This window comes from Rhea pennata, chromosome 9, assembly GCF_028389875.1.
Source record: "Rhea pennata isolate bPtePen1 chromosome 9, bPtePen1.pri, whole genome shotgun sequence".
Classification (NCBI taxonomy): domain Eukaryota; kingdom Metazoa; phylum Chordata; class Aves; order Rheiformes; family Rheidae; genus Rhea; species Rhea pennata.
The window spans coordinates 15,079,067-15,101,629 of record NC_084671.1 but is presented as its reverse complement, the minus strand read 5'-3'; the positions used below and the strand labels follow the sequence as shown (position 1 = coordinate 15,101,629).

The 22,563-nt window shown below is 43.3% G+C and overlaps 2 protein-coding genes across 9 annotated transcripts in view; both read left to right on the top strand.

Moving 5' to 3' along the window:
- Positions 1 to 143: 143 nt before the first annotated feature.
- Positions 144 to 18,643, top strand: PPP1R2 (protein phosphatase 1 regulatory inhibitor subunit 2). Of its 5 annotated transcripts, XM_062582765.1 has the most exons (8): positions 145 to 362; positions 6,555 to 6,662; positions 7,122 to 7,202; positions 7,513 to 7,619; positions 8,898 to 9,074; positions 15,196 to 15,332; positions 15,501 to 15,600; positions 18,235 to 18,299. In XM_062582765.1, the coding sequence occupies exons 1-6, from the start codon at positions 205 to 207 to the stop codon at positions 15,258 to 15,260; spliced, it is 696 nt and encodes a 231-aa protein (XP_062438749.1). In that variant the 5' UTR covers positions 145 to 204; the 3' UTR covers positions 15,261 to 15,332; positions 15,501 to 15,600; positions 18,235 to 18,299. The 5 variants fall into 5 exon arrangements, with proteins under 5 accessions (XP_062438747.1, XP_062438749.1, XP_062438750.1 ...); XM_062582767.1 differs by lacking the exons at positions 15,196 to 15,332; positions 15,501 to 15,600; positions 18,235 to 18,299 and adding exons at positions 12,113 to 12,163; positions 13,565 to 14,994 and having other exon boundaries at positions 147 to 362; XM_062582763.1 differs by lacking the exons at positions 15,196 to 15,332; positions 15,501 to 15,600 and having other exon boundaries at positions 144 to 362; positions 18,235 to 18,643.
- A 1,274-nt stretch (positions 18,644 to 19,917) lies between these two features.
- Positions 19,918 to 22,563, top strand: part of ACAP2 (ArfGAP with coiled-coil, ankyrin repeat and PH domains 2) — a 69,237-nt gene continuing 66,591 nt past the window's right edge. For 2 of the 4 annotated variants that reach the window (XM_062582403.1, XM_062582402.1), the window contains exon 1: positions 19,918 to 20,045. In XM_062582403.1, the coding sequence (XP_062438387.1) occupies positions 19,993 to 20,045 (53 nt within the window). In that variant the 5' untranslated portion in view covers positions 19,918 to 19,992. Of the gene's footprint in view, positions 20,046 to 20,643; positions 20,667 to 22,563 lie in introns of those variants that run through there. The other 2 variants (XM_062582406.1, XM_062582404.1) reach the window with 2 other exon arrangements.

Below are 22,563 nucleotides of genomic sequence, written 5' to 3'. Positions count from 1 at the left end.
ACAGCGGCCGGGGCGGGCGGGGGGCAGCGCGCTCCGCCGGCCGCCAGGGGGCGCGGTGGCAGCGCCGCGCCGAGCGCCGCGCGGGCGGTTGTGACGCGCGGGGCGGTTGTGACGCACCGGGCGCGGCGGCGGCGGCGGCGGCCCCGGACCCGCTCCCGGAGCCGGAGCCGGAGCCGGAGCCGGAGCCGGACGAGCGGCGCGGCCATGGAGGCGCCCTCGGTGCCGGCCGCCTCCACGTCGGGCGCGGCGGGGCGCAGGCCCATCAAGGGCATCCTGAAGAAGGGCGGCGGCGCGCTGTCGGCGGGGGGCGCGGCCCCCGGGGCGCGGCGGGCCAGCCCGGCCCGCGACGAGGACGAGCACGGGTGAGGCGGCGGGCGGCGGCGGGCCCGGGCCGGGCCGGGGCGCGGTGGGGGCTGCCGCTGCGCGGGGCTCTGTCCCGGCGGGCGCTCGGGGCGCCGTTGCTGGCTCTCCCGCTCCCGGTGGCGGCCTGGCCTGGGCACGCAGCAGCGCGCGGACGAGCGAGCGGCCGGTGGCGTGGCGCGCCGGGCCCTGCCGAGGCCCGCTCTGCTGCCGCACGGCCGCCGCGGGAGGGGCTTGGGGAGCGGGCTGGGGCGGCCTCCCCCCTCCGCCGCGCTCGGTGGGTCAGAGGCGGCCTGGGCAAGCGGCTGCCGCGGGCTGCTTGGCTCAGCACGCCGCCGGGAGGCCGCGCTGCGCGCGTGTCAGCAGGGCGCGGAAAGCCTGCGCGCCTGCGGCCAGGAGCTCCCCCGGGAAAAAACCCGTGTGTGGGAGGCCAAGGCCTCGCCGCGCGTGGGAGGCTGGCGCGCGGTTTGAAACACGGGTCTGTGGTAAGAAGGCGGCGGACGGTAAGGGCTGTGGGTGAGAGCGAGCGCTGCGGGAAGCAGGGCACAGCTCCTCTGGTCGCAGCTGGTGTTACCGGGACGGTGACCTGGCTGCCCAGTGTGGCAGCTAAAGGAGCTAATGTGGTTCTTCGCTGTTCAGGGAACACTGACAGAAGTAAAATTACCTTTAAAAGCTTTTCCAAAAAGGCGGTTGACAAATGGGAAGGTTTTACAGTTGCTAGAAAGATAAGATACAGTTTGGGAAAATATAGTTTGCAATGGGAAACCTGCTCACTTCCTGAGCAGGAGTCTGTGGGGAGAAGACTTGTGCTAGACTGAAGCATAAGTAGGATCTGTGCTTGGTTCTCCAAGATTCACCTCCGAAGATCTCACACTTGTGAAGATGCACTGATGAAGTGACTTGTGCTTTTAACGATGAGAAAATCTTAGTTTAATTGTAACACTCAGAGTTAGTCCAAATATAAAAGAAGTGATCTTTAGCTGTCCTTGACATGTACAAATTCCTGCGTTAGTGCCGACGTTATCACCGGGTACCTGCTGCCTGCTGTAGTGCTGAGATTCCATAGTGTTATGATGACGAGGGCTAGACCTGAACTCCCTGTTTATAAAACTGCTCTTGGCAGTGTTGTTCATTTGGGACCTCACTCAGTATTGAAAGAAGAGGTATAATATAATAAACAAAGTTTGCATGTTTATTTGATAGTGTTCCTTCTTCCACTTGGCCTAGTTAAGTCATGAATATGGTTCCCATCTATCAGAGTTAAGACTAAAAGTTTTTTATTTGTGATATTGCCTGTATTGAATGTTCCAGCTTTCCAGGGAGGAGTTAATGCAACTGAAGGAATGAGATGATGTTTTTGAAAGAGGTGAATGTCAGTGGCAATATGTTACATAAATGTTGTTACTATCTTTCTGTTTTCCGCCACACCTGATCTCTAGTTAAACTGGTTGTTAGTAGCTTAATATTCTCTAGTCTCTTTATACCATCTTGTAAAATGATTATATGTATAGCATAGCTGGTTATAGGATACAATAATTTCTTGTGATGCAGTTAAATGGGCAGGAATCCAGTTCCTATTTCCTGTCTGCCAATGCAAGTCAGTAAATGCGTCATTAGATTAATTCAGAAATTGCCTTGCAAGCTAAAGGATATTGGCTAAACCTGGCAGATTGTGCTGGAAGCTTTCCTGGAAAGAACAGTATAGGATTTTTTTAAAACTAGCTTGTGTGCAGATGTTATTTTTGGTTGCCAACTATGGAAGCTTGATTAAATCTGTGTTATTTCTGACTGTAGCAAAATCATTATTTTTATTTAAAAGAATGACAAATGGTACAGCTGTGATTTTTCTTTTAAGAAAAACTAGTTTATAAACTAAGGAATCTGTTTATTAGGTGTGCTTCTATTAACAGCCTCTGCTTAGTCCTAATACTGAAATTCATAGCTGCAGATGAAGGAACTCATTGTGTCAGCTCTCTTCGTTTAAAACACCCTGTTCAGTATAGCGCTCGTGTGTTTACATCATTGTTGACCTGCGCTGTTGCTAGTGGTGGTTAAAATCTTTGGAAAACTTCCTTAATGAAGGTGTGATGCAAGAGCAAAGCATGTGAAACCAGGACACCACTAGGACGGCACCCTGAGAGCTAACATCATAGTTTAATGGTAGATATGTTCATGGCGTGATTGGTGTGCAGTATGACTTGCCTTACAGTTCTGGTAAGAGCCTGTGAAGGCTCTGGTCTAGCATTTTACCAAGTAACTAAGTGTGTGTTTGTGTGTATTTAGCTGAATCCAGTTCCTTGACCTGTTTTGCAGTGCAGTCCTGCACACAGCTTTGTTGGGACAAACAAGAGGAGGGTCTGCTGTGGTGGGAGCAAGTGGGGCAGGAGAGCAGCATTTCTTAGAGGAGTACTGCTGCGGGGGCTTCTGACCTATCAAGGTGTAATCTCAAAGCAAACAATTATTTAAACATTTTAAAATGAGAGCAGGTGAATGCTTTTGGCATTTTTCACTTTTCAAATCTGATTTTACTAAGGAAGATTAGAGTTCATATTTTATATCTGAAGCGATGTCAGGAAGCATTTTCCTGTGATTATCCTAAACTTGTATCATTAATTTTATGCTGCTCTGGCGTGCCTAAGCATGCTAAATTAGAGACAATCAAGGAAGGTGTGGGTTTTTTTAGAGCAGTTAGTCACCCTCATGTGAAGACATTTTACACCCAGGGGTGAAATGACATCTTTTTCTGTTTACCACTGAATTTTATTTATTTATTTATTTTTTGGAAGGTGTTCCACGGCCAAGGCTTTTAATGTTGGTATGTAAGTTAAAAGAAATGAGTACTAAAAAATGCCATGAAAATCTTGCACTTATAAATTCCTGAATTGCAGTCTGTAGAGTGTCTAATTTCGAGTCTAGTGTATGCCAAAAAGATTTTCTGAGGTTGCCAATATTATTGCTAAGTATTGAGTTGTGAACAAAGGCAGTTTAAACTTCAGAGGCTGAAGCAGTTACCTTCTTTCTGTCCTTGCTTTTACCGATTCTAGTTTTAGGGTGGTTAGAGCTGTCTAGATTTGTGCTGGTCTGTGACAGTGAAGGTAGCATGCTGAGTTAGTAAAGTACAAAGGGAGAAGGCAAACAAGATACTGATGTCTCATACAGATATATTTCAACACCAGTACTAGTTCTAGACAACTAAAATACACTTTTCTCATCTGGGTCTTTGCTGTCTAGGGTGCTTTTCCCAGCACTGAGGTGTCTGGGAATTGTTCTTGCTGCTGTTGACCCAGGAACTGATCTGGCTCTTTCCCTTTGCACTAGAGTGCTCGGGCCTGTTCTCCAGTAGGCTTTGATTTTCTGCCCCTTTGCTGCAGGATAGTGGTGAATTGTCCCCCTCAGGCAACCAAACCAGTGGAATTGTCTGCCATCATCCCAAATGCACAAGTGGCCTGATTTCAAGCTCAGGAAAATGTATGCACAGATTTTCTTTGGAGTCTTAAAAAAATAGGAATCCTTGCTAGAGCCTTTTTGCTTTTGTAGTCCCTGGTCTTGGTTTTTATTGGATACGTGCCTGAGTCCCCTGAAGTCAATTCCTGTGGCTCCTTGCCATGAATAAATGTAGTCAGTTTGCCTGTAGTTGGGAGGCTTCGTGAGTCTTTGTCCTGTCTTTAGAAATCCAGCTGCTGATCCATTTCTGGTAATTTTGTTCCTTTTGGTCTTGTGGAATGGGTCCCATTATCACAGCTCTCCTGCTGTGCTTAGTAGACTGTGTGGAGTATGGGAAGATTTCCCTTGCACCGTAACCTAAGCATTAGTTGCAAGCAGAAGCAAACGGGTCACCATCTCCTGCAGGGTCCAGTTTTAGTTGGAATTGCAAGAATGAAGACTAGTTTTTAGCCTTTGCCAGTCAGGTGCATTTCAAGTTCAGTCTTGGAGCAACACATCAAATGAGATTCTGAGTTCAGACCTGATTTTTTTAGGTCCTCGTTTTCTCTCCCATTCCCTCATTTAGGTTATTTGACTCCCAATTCACAGTTACTGTTCTGATACTCCTCTCCAGCCTCGGCTAGAAACTCCAGCCTTCCCTCTATTTGAGGACTGTTTATTTTTATATGAAGGCACAAGCAGGTAGCCTATGACATTGTCTGCTTTCTGTTCCTGCTGCCTCCGCAGCACAGGCACTGGTGCTTGTTGGATTCTGCTGTGAGCCAGTTCAGGAGTCTGAAACTAGCAGAAAATCAGTCTTACAAAAAATTACTTTGTTTTCTTTTTGTGTGTGTGTGGGGGGTGAGTGAGTGGGTGGGAGGGGAAGGCTACTTGGTACAATATTTCTCTTACGTTTTTGCCTGTGCTTGTGCAGCCAGACAGTGAACAAGCAGAAAACAACCCTAAAAAAAAAAGATTAACTTTCTCTTGAATCAGTGTATGAGTGCTGGCGGAAAGGAGGCAGTGAGATCACATGGGCAGGCAGGAGCCTTGATTTTATACTGAGTGCTGCTGTGAAGCTGTACTCGGAGGCAATTCCAGTGAGCACAGAGGCATGTATTAGGAGTTTTCTCCCATCTGTTTTATTTCCTCTTAAACTAAGCTCTCCCTCTATTATAGGGATTGCATACCACTGTCCTGGTATGGACAGTCCACATACTGCTGTGACCAGTAAAATTCTCAGGTACTCAATATGGAACCACATTATCATCTCATGTTAGTCATAGATAAACTTGAAGCAGATGTTTGGCTGATGTTTAATTTGTGAATTTAGACTGCCAAGTAGGTGATACGAATAGCTGATATTTCTAGACCTGGAGTTCTTGCTTTGTCATCATCAAGCTTGTGACTCTCCACTCTGCCAAACATATCGGAGCAGTCAATCTGGCTGATGTTTTGTCCATTCAGATTGTAATCCTTGTGTTGCAAATTGAACAAAATGGTTAAATAGATGTGAAACCTCAAACATGAGGATTTGGCCTGGCTTAGTATATGGTAAGGTGACTGAGTTCACTTACTTGTATGCATTATAGATTTGTAGTATATAGAACTCCATGTAAATTCCGCTTCTATATTTTTTATCTTTAACAATTTTTCCATTGCATTATATGTGGTACTCTCCATAAATGTAGGATTTAGTTTATGCTGAGAATTTTGATCAGTGTCTCTGTTTTACGGATAGTGTTCTGCTTACAAGAATTTGTGTTACTGAGATTGAGCATCTTCAGAATTGGTAACTTGTTGTTAGAACAGTTTGTGTTTAAGAGCAGTTAAATTTAATGAAATACCTCACCAAAACTAAAACTATGTAACATTTTGTAACATTTTCTTCCTTAAATCATAACTTAAAATATTTCAGGCATATGTTAGCAGAGAAGCTAATATTAAATGGTGGAATTTAATATTCTAGATTTTGTGGATTAGTCTAAGGGAAAGACCAGGGCAGTTGCTTGCTTTGTGGCTTGCATATTTTGCTCTGCATATTTTTGTTTCTGCCTGTATGCATAAAATATGTGTGTATATATGCACACATACATAAAATGGTACATTCTCTAATTAATCAAGGAAATTCTAAATAATGCATGATTTCTGCTGGATGTCTCTGTAAGGTATGAAACTGTGGCTTAATAACAGCAGTGGTCTCATTTTATGATTCCAGATTAGAGTGACAAAAGCAGTATTAAAGAACAGAAGTTTAGTGGTACATGTTTTAGTGCAGGAATTAGTTGTTAGTTGGTGTTGTTTGTGCAACAGTTTCACTAATAATCATAGCAGGTGACTGAGCAGAGGTTGGGGGAAGTTACTTGGTTTTGTAGAAGTGTTGTGAGTTGTAGCAAGAGCAAGATTAATTTGCCAGTGACTTGTAACAAGAGCAGACAGTTAATGGGACAGTGATTGAACAGGACTGGTAGTCTCTTGGGATGGGGGAAAATATGTGCATGTGTGTATTTGAATGTATTTATAAAACCATGAATTCGTTTAGCTATCATGATTTGTTAGGGAAGGAGTTGTAAAGTTGCACCCATTTGTTGTGACTCGGTGTTTAATAATCATATTTACACTTTGAACATACCTGTGTGTCATAACAATATCTTTTGCCCTCCACTACATTCTGTGCAAAACCAGAATGTTCTAAACATAATTTCTTCTGTTTGACCATAGGAAAGGAACATTTAGACTACAAGACAATTAATTTGGCTTTCTGATTTCAGTAAAAAATCCCAGAAGTGGGATGAAATGAACATCATCGCTACGTACCATCCAGCAGGCAAAGATTATGGTTTGATGAAAATAGATGAGCCAAGTACTCCTTATCACAGGTAGGCTTGCCAAACAGCTGTCCTAAATAACTTTAATCTTTGATGCTAGGCAATATAGTAGTAGTTCTGCAGCAAACATGGCCTTTTGGATGATGCAATATTTACTAAAACTATAGCTGACAGACTATGCAATCCTACTGGATATATGTGTTCACAAAGCTGCTAAATAAATCTTACAGTTATCAAGCAGTACTGCCAAAAAGGATGATAAGATCTATGTGTATTAGGCCTTAGATTATTAATGGAATAAGTAAATCTGAATTGTATTGGTTTTCAGGTGATATCTCTCATTTATATAAATATAAAGCTGTAACTCTTAAATATTTAAATTAGATTTAGAAAACTCTTCAAGTAATAAACAAGCCTTTTAATTGAATGTTGTAAGATTTGGATTGTTTTATCAATTAAATTTTGAGCAGCAAGTTACTGATTACAGCTACTCTTTGTTTGCCTTTGAAGCATGGTAGGAGAAGATGATGAGGATGCAGTGAGTGATTCAGAATCAAATGAGCCCTTAAAAGCAGATGTGTTGACTAAAAAGTAAGTATTGCTATAGAAAACAGACTTAACGTTGAGATAATTTTATCTTTGTAGAAGTAGTTGCTTTTTGGATGGAAAGGTGTTGCTGTTCTTAGAAGTCAGACTTTTGCTAACTGCAGTTAAACAAAGTAATTTTCTGTGCTTAATAGTGCCACTGGAATGAAAATGGTCTTTTGCAGAATGTTAGTACACATAAATGTGGCAAAAATACTGGATAAAGCAGTCTGTATGAGTATTCTGAAATTTATGTATTTTAGATTGTGAAAGCTTGCTTGCTTCTTCAGTGTTTTGTATTACATGTTTTATGTAGACTAGCAGCTGCAGCTGAAGGTAAGGGACCTAAGATCCTAGCAAAGCAGGAGGAAAGCAGTGAGGAGGAGGATGATGATGATGAAGAATTAACACCTGAAGAACGAGGTAGGCATAATTCCCCCCCCCCCCAAGTAGTTTTAGCTTTTTGGGAGAACTACTTGGAAAGGAAAGGTAATAGCTAGTATAAAGGTGTTGTCATTTAAAAGTGGAGATACTTCACCTTTCCTTAGTTTCCTCCTAACTGGAGGTAAGTTAAGATTAGAAATAAGTATCACTGGCTGTTCAGTCAGGACTGTTTGGTTTGGGATCCACATATAAAGAGGAAGCTTGCTGCTGCTGGATGACCCCTTGTATACAAGCTTAAGGTGTGTAAATTCCTTTTAAGAAACCAGGAGTTCTTAGAGGAGGGGCTTTTTTTGTTTTGGGGATGAGGGAGTATTCCTTAATAGGGCCACATTTCAGGTAGAATTAATGATTTAATGAGTACTACTGCAATTAAAGCACTACTAATTGCTTAGAAATAAATAGATGCTTTTTGTTTTTATGTTAGCTTCAAATCAACTGGTAGATGGATCTAGCAAGAAAACTATAAATATTCCGAAACAAATTGACTCATGCATCTTCAGCAGAGATGCTATTCTGCCTTAGCTTGGGCTAGAACATTTTGAGGATACAGTTGAACAATAATACTTCTAAGGTTTCAAGCTTGTGTTATCTAGCTGTTGCTTCTCATATTTCCTAGCCCCATTCATCAGCTTTGAGCGTCTAATCTTACAATTCTGGTGAGGAAGACAAAAACAGTGTTGGGGCTGCCAAGAAGCAGAGTTTAATTTGATTAAAGTGAGTTACTGCCAGACCTGTTATGGGAATGTTGGATATATAGAGAAAAGTTAGGCTTCAAGCCATGGGGAAAGTGGAAAATATTTTCTTCCATGCTTAGTAAATGCATCTCAGATAATTGGCCTTTGGTAATTAGCCAATAGTCAATTTAGATATCTGCAGAAGTTCATTTTCTAGCATACCAGTGATGTCTCATTTACCCATAAGTTTGCTTAAAATGAGACTTGTTTAACTTTGGAATTTCTTGCATGGTTCCTAGATGCTTTTCTTGATCAGACTTGCTCTCACTTGCAGATAGGTTCTTTAATAGCACTCTAGCCACTTCAGTGCGTTAACTGTTAGGCCTTTTAAGTCAGACTTGTTTGATAGAAGTTTCACTGCTTGAAGAACGTGCTGCAAATTCAAGTGTTGGCTGATGGTGTAAAGAATATTTTTAAAGTGGGAGTGAAACTGACCTGGGAAGTAGTTAATGCTCATGTGTCTCTGAAGAGAAGATAAGCTGATTAAAATATCAATTCAGTATTTAGATTTCTTTGTCCACAGAAAAGAAGAAACAGTTTGAAATGAAGAGAAAGATGCACTACAATGAAGGGCGAAATATCAAACTGGCAAGACAGCTTATTGCAAAAGAACTACATAGTGAAGATGATGAGGATGAAGATGAAGAGATGCATGATGCTGCAGATGTAGAAACAATGAACACGGAAGCAACTGAACATGGTGAGCTGCTGATTAATCAAAAAGCATATTTAAGTATTGATAGTCTTTTCAGCTATTGGAAAATCAATAGACTTAAGTGTAAGAATGAATAGAAAAGGGAAATTATGTATGTAATGCTTAATGTGTAATATTGTGTGCTGTCTTGATAGGTTTGTAGAATGCTACTAAAAATATTAAGGGTGAGGGCTTTTTTTTATTGTTGTGGCACAACAGAAAAGCAAGCACTCCTGCTTGAGGACAGTACTATTTCCACAGCATAACTGACTCTTGGTACTGAAGCTGAAAGCATTATTTTTAGAGGAAGAGTGAGTGTCTTATACAGAATTTTTCAAGGTGTGGCCTCATGGGAGAGCCGTATGGGTTCACTTTCCATTCTGCTCCCAAACCATCCTTTAGTGATCAGTGCGAGACTAGCATGACTGCTTCTTCCCTGTTGAGAATAGGATCCTTGTTTTCATAAGTAAGAACTACTGTATATCTTACTGTAACTTAAAACTATGCTGTTAGGACGTCAGTATGTGCTTGTGTTTAAGCAGTAACACACTTTTGTACTATGGGATAAGCAGCTCAGCCTTCCTCTTGGCTGGGAAACTAAGAAAGCTAAGAAATCTGGGACTTGTAGCTGGGAACTGTTTCTAGAACCTGCTTCAGAGCTGTCTCTTGATATTAATTTGATAGCTAGAGGCTGACACCTTCTCTTCTGTCCCTAAGCTTCACTGTGAGTGAAAATTGTAGACTATGTAATAAAAGCAGTCTCTGAATTTGTGGAGGCCTTCTGGTGAATAACTACAGTTTTTTAGTTACTACCTATATGTGTAACAGCACTCTGAACAAGCTCTTAGCATGAAGAAATGGACATCTCTGCTTGTGAGACTAGTGGCAATGAATGTTAAAGTTTGTAAGCCTCATTCTTCTGTTGCTTGGCAAAGTTGTGAGACATTAGCACAGTCTGCAGACTTGGGAAGATGCTGCACGGGTTTAAATTGGTTCACATTTGCTTTTTGCAACAGTGTGAACTAAGAACTGTTCTAAAATGAGTTTAAAATCTGTATAATAAGGTGACTTGCAAAGTTGGATTTTTTTTAAAAAAAAATCTGTCGATTGCACATTTTAGTTCTACTGTTTATTATAAGAGGCCTAATGCCCCCATAATTGCTGAAGGGTCGTTTGGTATATGTCTGAGACCCATTAGTTGGTTGACTTCCTTAGAATATGCCTTGCAATGGCTATTTACTAGAACTTCACTCTCCAGGGGAAAGGAGGGCTCCAGTAGCATCCTTATGACCTTTCTACATGGCCTGAAGCTGCCATCTTTCTGCACTCTGCTGTAAAACAGGGAGGTAACTCCGTTCCCCAGCTGCATTCTCCAGTGGAAAAAGGCACACCTTTGCAGCATTTTTCCATCTCTATTGTTGAAGTCCATTCCACCTTGCTTCATAACCCAGCTTCTGAGCCACCAATGGTAATTATCAGTTTTAGACTGCTTATGGCTGATAGACTCCATAAATGTAACTGCCAGTTTATCAACCCATTAACTCTACCTGGTTCACTCTATGGCTTACAGAAACACTATTAACTTCACATATTTCTCAATTTTCCATTTTTGTTTTATATCACTCTGCTTAACAAAACTTAGTGTTTTATTCTCTCTTAATTTTTGATCTGTGTACTTGATCAGCTCTTCAGAGGTTAAATATCGGTCTCACTTCTGCAATGGCTCATGAATTAAATGGCCTCCAAACTGATTGTGTGTGACTCTAGGGTGAAAGGATGATGGAATCTAGTCAAAATTGTGTTAATAAACATCAGCTCCATGTCTTTCATCATTGCTCATATTTTAAAATATTTCCTACACTGAGACTGATAAATGTTCATATACTTTAGCCCTGCTGAAGTAATGCCAAGGTTTTACTGAAATAACCTTTGTGGAGATGATCTGTCTTGAGCATTCTCTTGTCTTTATTCTGAGGGCTCCTTTCTTATAAATGTTAATTAAATGTTTTTTTTTGAGCCACGGAGCACTTTTAAAAATAGCTGTTTTTAAAACTTTCTTAGATTCTTTGCTAATCTCTGTTTTTGGCTATACTAGGCAATTGGATTTAATTACTATTTCAATCTGTTTTTTTTTTTTTTCCTTTATGGAAGTGGATCAAAATACAGTTAATATTCTTGTTCCTAAGTTTCTCCCTTTAGGACTGTGAGCATATCAGGATGCTTTTTGATCATTCTGAAACTATGTGGAAAGATTGCTCATCTGGATGTCCTTCAAAGTGCTCTTCAGCTGCAAATCATTGTATTTTACTGTGGTTTTTTTAGAGCAGAGCGGGAGAGTTTTCTTTACTCAATGTATTGGGTGAAGTTTCCTGATTATGCAGGATATCACACCTGTGAGGGCTTATTTTGGCTTCAGTCTATTAAACTGTCTAACAGCTCTGATACTTTCTTTTTAACAACAATGGAAATGTCTGCCTTTTTCTGTGTGATGTTTTGTAGATACATTTTAATTATTTCTTTCATTTGACTTCAATTCTTTTGAAGTTGTGGAAATCATTTGGTGATGTGGCTACCACTCATATTAGGTCTTGGACTGGGTGTAAATTTACATAAGAAAGAACTGGCAGCAGGGTCTATTTCTTCCACTGCAATAATGTGCCTTTTTTATAGTAGTGATGATCATTCCAGGTAAATCTGTGACCCAAGAGTGGTTTCTTGGTAGTCTGTTGTGAATTTGGGGTTCTACTGGCTCCTAGATTGTTATTCAGGTGATTTGAGAGCCTCTTGTCATTTGGAATTTGTCTGTCCATGAAGATCCCTTAAAGGTTCTGAGCTTCTCTTGCCAGATACTCCTTTCCACCATCTAATCCTGCCTGAGTTTTTTTTGTTTGTTTGCATAAAACTAGTAGTTCTCCTGATTTCTGCAAATCCTTCTTGTTATGTCTCTGCTGAGAAAGGGGCTGATGTCTTAGGGTAGGTTTTTAAGAAGGCTTCTGTCAGGTACCACCAAGACTGCTAATATAAGTTGCCCTTCTTGGTTACAGACTGAGATTTCTTGCTGATTGAAATGAAGATGGCCAGTCCAGTCAGTAATGGTGAGAACTGTATGTCTTTCCCCCTGCTTTCATCCTGGGCTAGCAAGCTTTTTCAGTGGATGGATCATTCCTTCCTTGCCTCGTCAAGTAGGTGTCCCATATCTGTGCATACAGATACTACCAGCGAAGCTTTCTGGAGGAAGAGAACTATGTTAAAGTTGCAATAGGCTGCACTGGGATTGTTTACTTTGGCCTCTTTGGAAATTCTCTGGCTACACCCGATTTATGACTCCAGGAACAATGTGGTAGACTTTGCCAGCAAAATAGTGACCATCATCCCTTTCTACACTTTTCCTTTAAAAATGCTCTGAGATCAGTGAAAGAAAGACTCCTGATACGGGTTGATTTAAGAATGAGGACTTCAGTGCAGACTTGATTTTACTTCTGCTGTACAAAAGCTTATTTCTGCAGAAGAGATGAGGGTGTGCTCTGTAGCAAGCCCATTGACAAGCAGTAAAACTTTTGTCCTCAGCTTATGGTTTGTTTAGCTATTCACTGCTGTGATAACCCTACTCAGATACTGTGATCAGCTTAGCTGTCAGCTGACTGGGTGTGCTCTTTTGGCCTTTGGCAGATACAGAATGCATTGTGTTTTCTTAAACCATAGTCAGCATCGTCATAAAGATGACTTAAGTGAGATGGCCAGGAGCATACACAAATTGGTTTTGCTTGTCAGTTATACTATTCACTTATTAAACGGCACATGTGACTAAGTCTAAGTCATGCCCAAGCCTAACCAGCCACTGGCCTTTTTTTTTTTTTTTTTTTTTTTTCTTTAAGAAAAGATGATCATCTGGACTTGTCTTTCTCTGGTCTTTGCTTTATGCCACCAAGTATATTTCTCTTCTAAAGCAGAATTAGGGTTGGCTTTTTCATAACAAAAGCTCTGAGAAGGAATCTTCTCTTTATTACTTTCTGCCATGTAGTGCATAAGATCTTTGGTTCAAATCAGTGACTTTAATGATTTCTTGAACAGCATAACAGACTGCTCCATTTATTAGCTTGGTTTGGTTTAAAATATCTAATCTGGAATTGAAATTTGACCTGAAGACCTTGTGTTTACAGGAACTTCGTATGTTAGTTTTGCATATTGGTATCTGTAACACTTGGGCTAATAGCTCCCACGTAGAGGGGTGGCCAACATTCAGTGCTGCTGTGATATGCAAAACAGTAGCTTCAGAATGTGAGGGTGAAATAACTATTTTGGAGGTTACTGCGCTCTTGGACTAACAGCATATGTAAGCTGCAAAGATGGGACATACTTTGGGGTTGACAAACATTACCTGCGGGGAAAAAGATGATTTCAGCAGTGTGGCTTTTTTTTTTCTTTTTCTTTTTTCTTTTTTTTAATTACTCAATGAGCATGAATAGTTATCTATTCTTGTAATCTTTCTTATGCAGCACATACTACTAGTGACCAGCTGGGAAGTAGAGCGCACAGCATAGAAGAAATCTGTCCAGAACTGTAACTGCTTGTCAAAGACAAATACAAACACTGCTTCATGATCTTTTGCAATTATGGCTCGTAAATATCAAGAAGCATATCAGTTACAATGTTGTATTGCCAAGAATGTTAATTTTAGACTTGTTCATTAGGCAGAAAAAACTGTCTAATTGATTTATTCTTGTGCCTAGTATTTCATGGAGAATACTGCTTTATCATCTGTTCAACCAGAATGGCATTCCCTGTATGTATAACGCTGATTATCTTGCGTAATGTACTGTTGCTCTTCATGCTTTGAAACACAAGACAGTATCTTTGTTTTTTTCACTATTTATTTGACAATGTTCTAGGTGTGGTATCTCCTATGAAAGGGTTTGGAATTCAAGAGCCAAATGGTACAGCATACATTGGATTGACATATTTATCAGATGTGTTAAGCAGTTTAAAAAGGGATTATTTAAGTTTTACAACTTTTTTTGTAGAATTTTGACTGGTTAATCTAGATTTCAGTATGTTATTACCTGTATTTTCCCAGTCTCTAGAAGAAGAGCTGTATTATTTTTAAGAGCTGTGTTTGGAATCAATTACTAGTTTCTGACTAAGGCAGTACTAACTTCTGGTGGAAGGATGTTTTTACACTGGAAATGCGCTAACTTGAACTTTGTGTTTAACTGTCATCTATCTCTTCCATTGGGACTTGATTTTTTGGAGCTCTCTTGGTTTATCTTGAGAACATGGAAGTTCCCTCCAACTTATCTTTTTAAAACCACATCAACTGTCACTCTTCTTGCTCTTGTCCTAAACTTCTGGACTTTTCCAGTTGCATGAAAAGTAAATACTTACCTGAAGTAAACCACCTATTTAGGAGGAAATCCACATCAGGACTGTGGAGACAGGAGGGATTTAAGCTCTGTCTGCTCTTTATATAAAATATAACTGCTGATGATCTTATACCTTCTTGGTGTTTGTACCCTCTATACTGAATACCACTGGTCTAAATCTTTCTGAATCCATTGTAACTTGCAGCAGCTGCTTTTGCAAACAAAGTTTGTTTGGAAGGATAGAAGACTGCCTAATTCAAATGCTGTTTACAATATAGTTGGATAGCTCCTGTAAAGAGGGATTTTTGAACCTCCAAATTACTGTAAAAACTTCCCACTCAATGGATTTTGACTGGTGAATGTTATAGTATTCAAAATAGTTCTTGGTTTTTATTACACAAATGAAGTATACACTTAAGCTTTAGCTTGTTTATGGAATACATTGTTTATCTTAATTTTGATCCGAATTTGATATGTTGCAAAAATCCATATAATTATATGGAACTATTTTAAAATGTCTTTTTGTCCACTGTATATGTGAAGTTTGAATAAAGGAATGAAAGTTATTTTAGTTATCTGTGTTCTCAAACGTGAGCTTTCGTGAAATCTCAGAACACATTGAGAATGAGTAAAGCAGTGACACGCAGTCATTGAAAGATGTTCTGCAGGAATAATCCATTAGAATGAATATATTGCCAAAGATGTTTATGAACTGTGGTAAGTAGGTGTAGTGGTGTGTGCCTTTCCTAAATCTCTTTTCTCCTTAGCAGGTAACAGGATTGCCAGCTGTGGGATATTTAGTCTAGATTCTAAAGACCTGAATCAGACCTAAGAGCATCTTTTCACAAGAAAGAGTTGAACTCTTGATTCAATCCAGTGTGGTGATGCTACCTTTTCAGTAATAGTGAGTGCTGTTTCTTACTGTATCAAACATGGTAATTTCTATAGAGTAAGCAGGGCTAAGAGTGAGCATTTTAACACTTCTGACTTCCAAAGTCATTTACTGTAGCTTTAAGTTTGGCTCACAAATACAGGATTTCAAAATCTAAAGTTTATATTCTGTATATGTTAGTTGCAGTGCTCAGACTGCTGCTGTGTCTGCACGGCTGTGTGCAGACTGACCTGTTTTTCCGATTGGCTGAACGATGGCCCGCTCTGCTTCGTCCGGAGCAGTAAGTCCTACTGAGCAATTAGTGTCACTTAACAGTGTGACTTTCAGATTGGAATACAAATGTGTTAAAAATTTGACGGATGTGGATGAGTAATGCAGATGTCGTCTTGCTCTTAGTGATGAGGTCAGCCAGTGGCTGTACCCAAAATTGGGGCACAAACCATCAGCAGCAGCTCTTACTGAGCAAAAATCCTCCTTCCCCCTCTTCTTCCTTATCCTGATCCTCCATGACCTCATTTTCACTTTGTGCTCAATGAGGGTGCTTTGCACCCTCCAGTGCTTGTGAAGCATAGTGCTTAACAAACAAAACCTTTGCTGTGTTTCAGTAAAGACCTTTCCAGTAGTGATTTCCAAAATCCTGGATGAAATCAGGCTGTAGCTGTGGGAGAGGTACAGTACATGCAAATGCATGAAGTTGGTTTTGAATGAGACTCAATGTCATTGTTCTGATTCATTCAGATCATTTGTCCCTTCATCAGATGTTTGGGTGATTTCCCCTTCGCTGTGTCACCAAGCCCCAAGTTTTAGTCATATACCATTTTGTTATAACTTATGTTGATTTTAGTTATGGGCTTTATTAAAGCTTCTATAGCCCTTTTCACTTTTTTCAGTGAAAACAAAAATACGGTTTATCCTTCTGCTTCATCTCACTCATCTGGATTGCAACCTAATATACCTGCTGCTTCTGTACCTAAAGCTTCATTTAATTGAGAGGCTGATTACTTGATTTTATCCAGCCTTTTACACCTTCATGCATTTTAGAGGTTAAAATACCTGTAGTTACTGCAAAGTAAACTTAGCTACTCCGTACAATTTTTATTACAGAGGGATATCTGACTTGTATTTTGGAAATACTAACTATAGTTCCCTGTTGAATGGGGGCAAAAGAGAAGAAATGCCCTTCCTCTTTTTACATTTGATAGGGATTTAGCTTGATGGAGGTTTTAATACTGTGGTGCATTTGGTAGAGGCTCAGTTGTACAGCAATGAGTGGTGTAAAGAAGAAACAGAATACCCTTCCTTCTTTCCCCCTCCCCCCAAATAATGTGGAAATTGAGCCCCAGAGCATCCTAACTGTGAGGCTTCTCACACAGGTTTATTTTACTCCTTAGGAAGTATCCTATTTAGAGGAAATACTTTCAGTGTGCTCCCAGTTGGATGATCGCTCACCAATAACAGTGTTAACTGTCGTTTATTTATTTTTTTTAACTTCATCACACTGGATGGTACCTAGTTCAGAGAAACTGTATATAACTCCAATATGAGGGCTAGAGAGCTGTAAAAAATACATAATCTTCCTAGAGCAGTTTCTATTATATGCTTTTTGTGGTACTTATTATGATAGAGTCTCACAAATATACTTATTTTGTTTGAAATCAGTATCAAGTGTCACAAAGTAAATAAAACTGTTCCCTTTATTACTGCTTTTGGCACTAATAGATGTATTGGATTGACTTTAGCAAATTTTTTTAAAAAACTGGCAGCTCTTATGATGTTTGCAGGTGGGCTTATTTAATGCGTATTTAAACCAATATTGCAGTTTCCTCATCACTGCAAAGGAGGAAGGTCTCTTGAATATTTCAGTGCAAGTTTGGTGTACTTTAGTTTGTAGGCATTTTCAGATTTTGAGTATTGTCAGACCACTGAAACACGAGAACAGATCTGGGAACCTCAGTGAAGAATTTAAAACAGCACTTGCACAGAAGGAGGTTGTGCTTTTCATAGTAATTACTGTGTGTGTTGTAGGATTAAAGCATGGCTCTGGTGTTTTAATTACATGGTCAGCATTGAGGTAATCACTCACTTGAATTGAGTAATAAAAAGTGACTATCACGAACTATTCCTGAAGAAGCAATATTGTATTCAGAAAGAGCTGGGCTCTCTAAATTGCACAGTTAAATTGAAAAGTGGATTTCACAATGTAAATGCAGCCTAGATAATACAAAGATTTCTTAACCTGCTACGTTTCCTACATGAAGAGACAGCTCATGAAAACATAGTCATTTCATATTGAATTGGATCTGACATTTCACAATTAAAAAAAAAAAAACTCCTAAACCACAGTTGAGTAAATCAAAAAGCTTCAAAATGTTTTTGTGAAAGGACACTAATAAAAGTTAAGGTAGTATAGTTAGAGCAGGCATTTGAGCTGTTTTCCAAGAGAGAAGCCTTATGTGCAGTCTCTCCCCGTGAGACCAAAAGGAAATTGGGGGAGAGAGAAGGTCTACAAATGGAAGGGGATAAAAAATAAACAGGTGACATGCAGGGTGACTGATGGCATGAAGAGGAGTGCTGTCCCAGGCTGCTCAGCAGTGGGAGTGCGGGTCTGTGCGGAGTTGGGTCGCAGCTGCCCCAGGTGCGAGGGGTGACGAGCGAACAGCATCAGCTTTGCAACTGTGGGATTTGGCCCTGACTTGGCATGATGTCGTGTTGTCTTTGCCACAATTAACTTGAGTTAGTGATTTGTACTCTGTCCCTGCCTTTGATAATTTGCAATGAGGGCTGATGCAACTTTTTCTGTGTGTGTGTGTGTGTGTGTTGTGTTTTTTTTTTTTTTTTTTTTTTTTTCTAGCTGGGAACAGTAAGAAGTGCCAAAAATTGTTAAAGCTGTTTTTCTCACTGTTTTCTCTTAAAGGATCAGGGATCAGGAATAAAGGTCTGCAATCCTTCATTTCAAAGAGGGGGATGGGACCAGCTGGGTATTTTTTGCTGTATCTGTGATGCAGCTGTTCTGCTGTTTGAAAAGCCTTCAAAAAATACTCTCAGGCAGAAGCTGCATACAAACCCCCCCCCCCCAAAGGCATGCTTGATATTCTTTCCATAGAAAAAAATTCTGCTATTGAACTTTCTTCTTCAAAAACAACTTTGAATCTGTGGTAAGTAACACACTTAAAAAGTGTATGAACTATTTCCAGCATTGAGAACTTCAAAGTAAATAAGAGTTGAGAGCTGTAACTTCTTCAAGGTGGATTTAAAAGTTGTTCCCGCATTATGCGAATGTGCAGAACTGTCACCTGTATGCTTCTGCCTTAGCAGCGCAGAAATAATAATAATAAAAAAAAAGGTAAAATTTCTACCTAGAAGGATCGTTCTGTTTTCTGTGACGCATCAGGAAGAGGAACGCCACTAAGCAAAGTAACAAATGGCTGCAGCCTTCACCCCTTTCTGCTAGCCCAGAGGACTCGTGCGGAGAGGGAGCAGCTGTGGAGGTGTCCTGACCCGCCAGGCGGGTTTCGTGTTTCAGCAGCCGGGGGCAAGGGGAGCCCTGCAGCCCCAAAATGTCCAGTTTCCTCAGAGGCCAGCGAAGCGCCGTGGCACCCAAAGGGCTTCGTGTCGCCCGCTGACCGTCATCTGTTTTTTTTTCCTGTTCTATAAATATTCTTAATAGGTACTTTACTGCCTGCGCGCCTTGCTCGGCGGCCTCCCCACGCTGCGCAGCTGGCTGCCGCTAAATAAATCGCGTCGCGACAGCCCGCGGCAGAAAACTTCATTTTTTTTTAAAAAAAGTTACTAATGTTGACTAACGGTCAACTAACAGTTGTCTATTCCCTCGCGAGCTGGAAAAGAGGCAAACGGAGAAGGGCCCGAATACGAACGCACAGGCACTAGCAGCGCGGGCCTGTCGCGACACGGCGCACTAGCGGCGCGGGCCGCTCGCGACAGGGCCACCCACCGCGACGGCCGAGCGCCTTGCCCCGCCCACCCCGGAGCAACGTCATCCTGACGCGAGCGCACGGGCCGCAGCGTTTCCCGCCGGCGCCGCGAGCGACAGGCGGGCCAGCCTATGGCAGTGGGGGGGCGGCCCATCTCCGTGGTTATGAGCGCTGGGATTGGTCTTCCGGGCAGCCGTGGCAACAGAGCTCGCCGATTGGCGCTTGGCCAGGGGCCGTTGTTCGGTTGGTTGCGCCAGTGTCACTCTCTCGGATGCACGACGGGGAAGACCTCCGTGAGCGCTCGGTGGTTGGCTGCCTCCTCCGAGTGGCCCGGGTATTGGGCGGTTTTAGTGTACGCCCTCCCCTCGCCCTTCGCGATTGGTCCGGATGCTTGCTTTATCCTGTGACTGGATGCGCTCGTTGTCACTCTTTCTTCCCCAGAGCGGATTGAGGAAGCCCCGCCTATGCTGCCCCCTCGTTGGCTGATCCCGCCGTGCCTTGCTTCCCATTGGCCGGCGTAGCCGTCAGTTGGCACCGGGCGCGGGAGGGGGCCGAGGGGCTGTGGGCACGGCGCCGCCGCCGCCGCCCCGCGGCTGGGCCCGGCCGTCCCTCTGCGCCGCCGCCGTGAGCCCCGCCCCCGCCTAGCCCCGCCCGGCGGCAGCGCTGCGCTCCGGCTCGGGCTCGGGCTCCGGCTCGGGCTCGCCCCGCGCCCGCCAGCAGCCGCGCCGCGCCCGGCCACCATGAAGGTGACCGTGGACTTCGAGGAGTGCCTGAAGGACTCGCCGCGCTTCAGGTGCCGCCGGCGCGGGGGGCGGGGAGCGGGCGCGCCGGTCCGGGCGTGCCGCGGCTGGGGGCCGGGCTGCGTGAGGGCGCGCGGCTGGGGGCGGCCGCGCGGGGCGCGGGGGTTGCGGGGGCCGCTCGGGCGAGGGAGCGGGATGCGCTGGGCGGCGGGCTGGGGTGGGGGGCGCGGGCAGAGGTGATGGGGACCCCGGGGGGTGGCAGCCTGGGGGCGGCAGGGACTGGGTAGGGTGGTGGGTCGGATCTGGGGCGTGGGGCCACGGCTGCTGGGGGCGCAGGGGGCTGCCAAGGGTGATGGGGGGGATCAGGTTTGGGGCCGGTGTGTGGGGGCTGTGTGTGAGGAAGGGGCTCTTGGGGCGCCTGGGCCGCTTGGGTGCGAGCACGGGCCCTCAGGAGGAAGGGGACGCGAGAGGTAGGCGAGCAAGGGAGCGGGGTCGCGCGTGGGCTGGGCGGGCCGCACGGGAGGGCTGGGGGCTCCCGTGGAGGCAGCGCGGCTGGCTGCGCCCACTGCTGGGGTCAGCCGTCGGGGGTGGGGGGGCCTGGCCGGGGCTGGTGCAGGAAACCTTCGGCAGCCGAAGCCGCGTCTTCTCAGCCTCGGAGCATGAAGTTTTGGCTGGTCTGTGTCCTGCTCTTTACTGCTGTACTTACATTTCTGCCCCCAGTGTTGTCCTCCAGTCCCTGCTGTCTGCGTGTCTGTCCTCAGTCTGACTTGCTGGGGTACCAGTACCAAACAAGCTCAACATATTCTTGCTTTCACATACTCCTTTTGTTCTTTCTGCTCTTGAGTGACCGCTTGTCTGTCATTACCTTAGGCTAACCTATACTTAGCCCGAGGAACTCTCCCATTCATCTTTCCCCATGTTTTGTCCCTTCTGCATGCTATGGACCCTTTTGTCCACTCAACGCAGTGCTGCCTGTCCTTGTTGGATGCGTGCCTGTAGGTCCACTTTATGAACCTGATATAATCCTGCTTGTTGCTGGTGGTGGTGAGGCAAGCAGCCCTGAGACTTGAGCTGATGTGTCACTGCTGCGCTCTTCCTGTCCCTTGTTCAGCCCACATTTGGGGTGCTCGTAGCTCTGTGGTCAGCATGGATCCTTTTTGTAGTCTGGCTGTTAGAAGAGATAGTCCTGCTCTTCCCCTGCTGTCTGGACACGTATCTCCTCTTTATGTAGGCTCTGGCCCGCATGCAGTTGTGGGATGTGGATGAAGTTGGAATAGATTGCTTGAATGGTTTACCTCTGCCAAAAGTTGGAGTTCTTGTTCTTCCTTTCTTTTCTCCTGTTTCTGCTATCAGCTTGTTCCTAGCTGCATGATCCTGCCATTTTTTGGGGTGGCTTTGGTGTGTGTTGGATGCTTGTATGAACTCCCTGCCCTGACAAGAAAGAGTGGCGCTAGTTTTCTGCTAGATTAGTGAGTTGCATCAGCATAGCAAGGGGTGTGAAGTGTACTAAAACCGCTAGAAAGGAGGAGGTGGAATTTCCTTGCCAGGAGCAAGGCTGGAAGAATGCAGTGGGGAGTGAGACCTCCCCCTGGGGCAGCAATAAGCTTTCATATTGATTTAGGTGAAGTCTTGTGGAACAGTTAAGTTGGACCTGCATGCTAATATATATTTTTGGCAGAGCTGTATTTAATGTAGGTCCTTTCCATTTGATGGCAATACAGTCTTGGAATGGCTTAATGTAGCCAAAGAACTGTACTATTAACTGTAGCTTTTGAAAACTATGTTTTCCTTTAGGAGAAAAACAGTGGAAAACACTTTATTGGGGGTCATCTAGTCCAATTTGGCCTTTTTGACGGGTTCTGATACTACTGCCTTTGAAGAAATTGCAAAATATCTTGTGGTGGAGTGATGTAATCCCAACAAAATGTTCTTCTAGCCTTCAAGTATTAGGAAGTGGTTAAAACTGAAGCAAAAAATCGTGTAATATTTCTGGAAATAATGTTTATGTGCTTCATTATTATTCATTAGTTACTGTTGTGACTTTGGTTGTACTACTCATAAAAGTTACCTAACCCAGATAGTAAGAAGCCTTCTAAAGACTGAGAGGGGATCTTATCAGTGTCTGTGAATACCTTAAGGGAGAATGTCAAGAGGATGGGACCAGACTCTTTTCAGTGGTGCCATGTGACAGGACAAGAGGCAACAGGCACGTACAAACACAGGAAGTTCCACCTGAAAATGAGGAAGAAGTTCTTTCCTGTGAGAGTGACAGAGCATTGGAACAGGTTGCCCAGAGAGGCTGTGGAGTCTCCTTCTCTGGAGATATCCAATCCTGCCTGGATGTGATTCTATGTAACATGCTCTAGGTGACCCTGCTTGAGCAGGGGGCTTGGACTAGATCATCTCCAGAGGTTGCTTCCAACGTCAACCATTCTGTGATTCTGTGAAGTGACACTTACTGCAGCAGGTTTAATTAAGGGTCTGTATAGCATAACGTAGAGTGAGGTCATTACCTGATCTTTGCGTTATTGTGGGGAGTAGCAAGTACATAAAGCAACTTCTTGTGCTGTG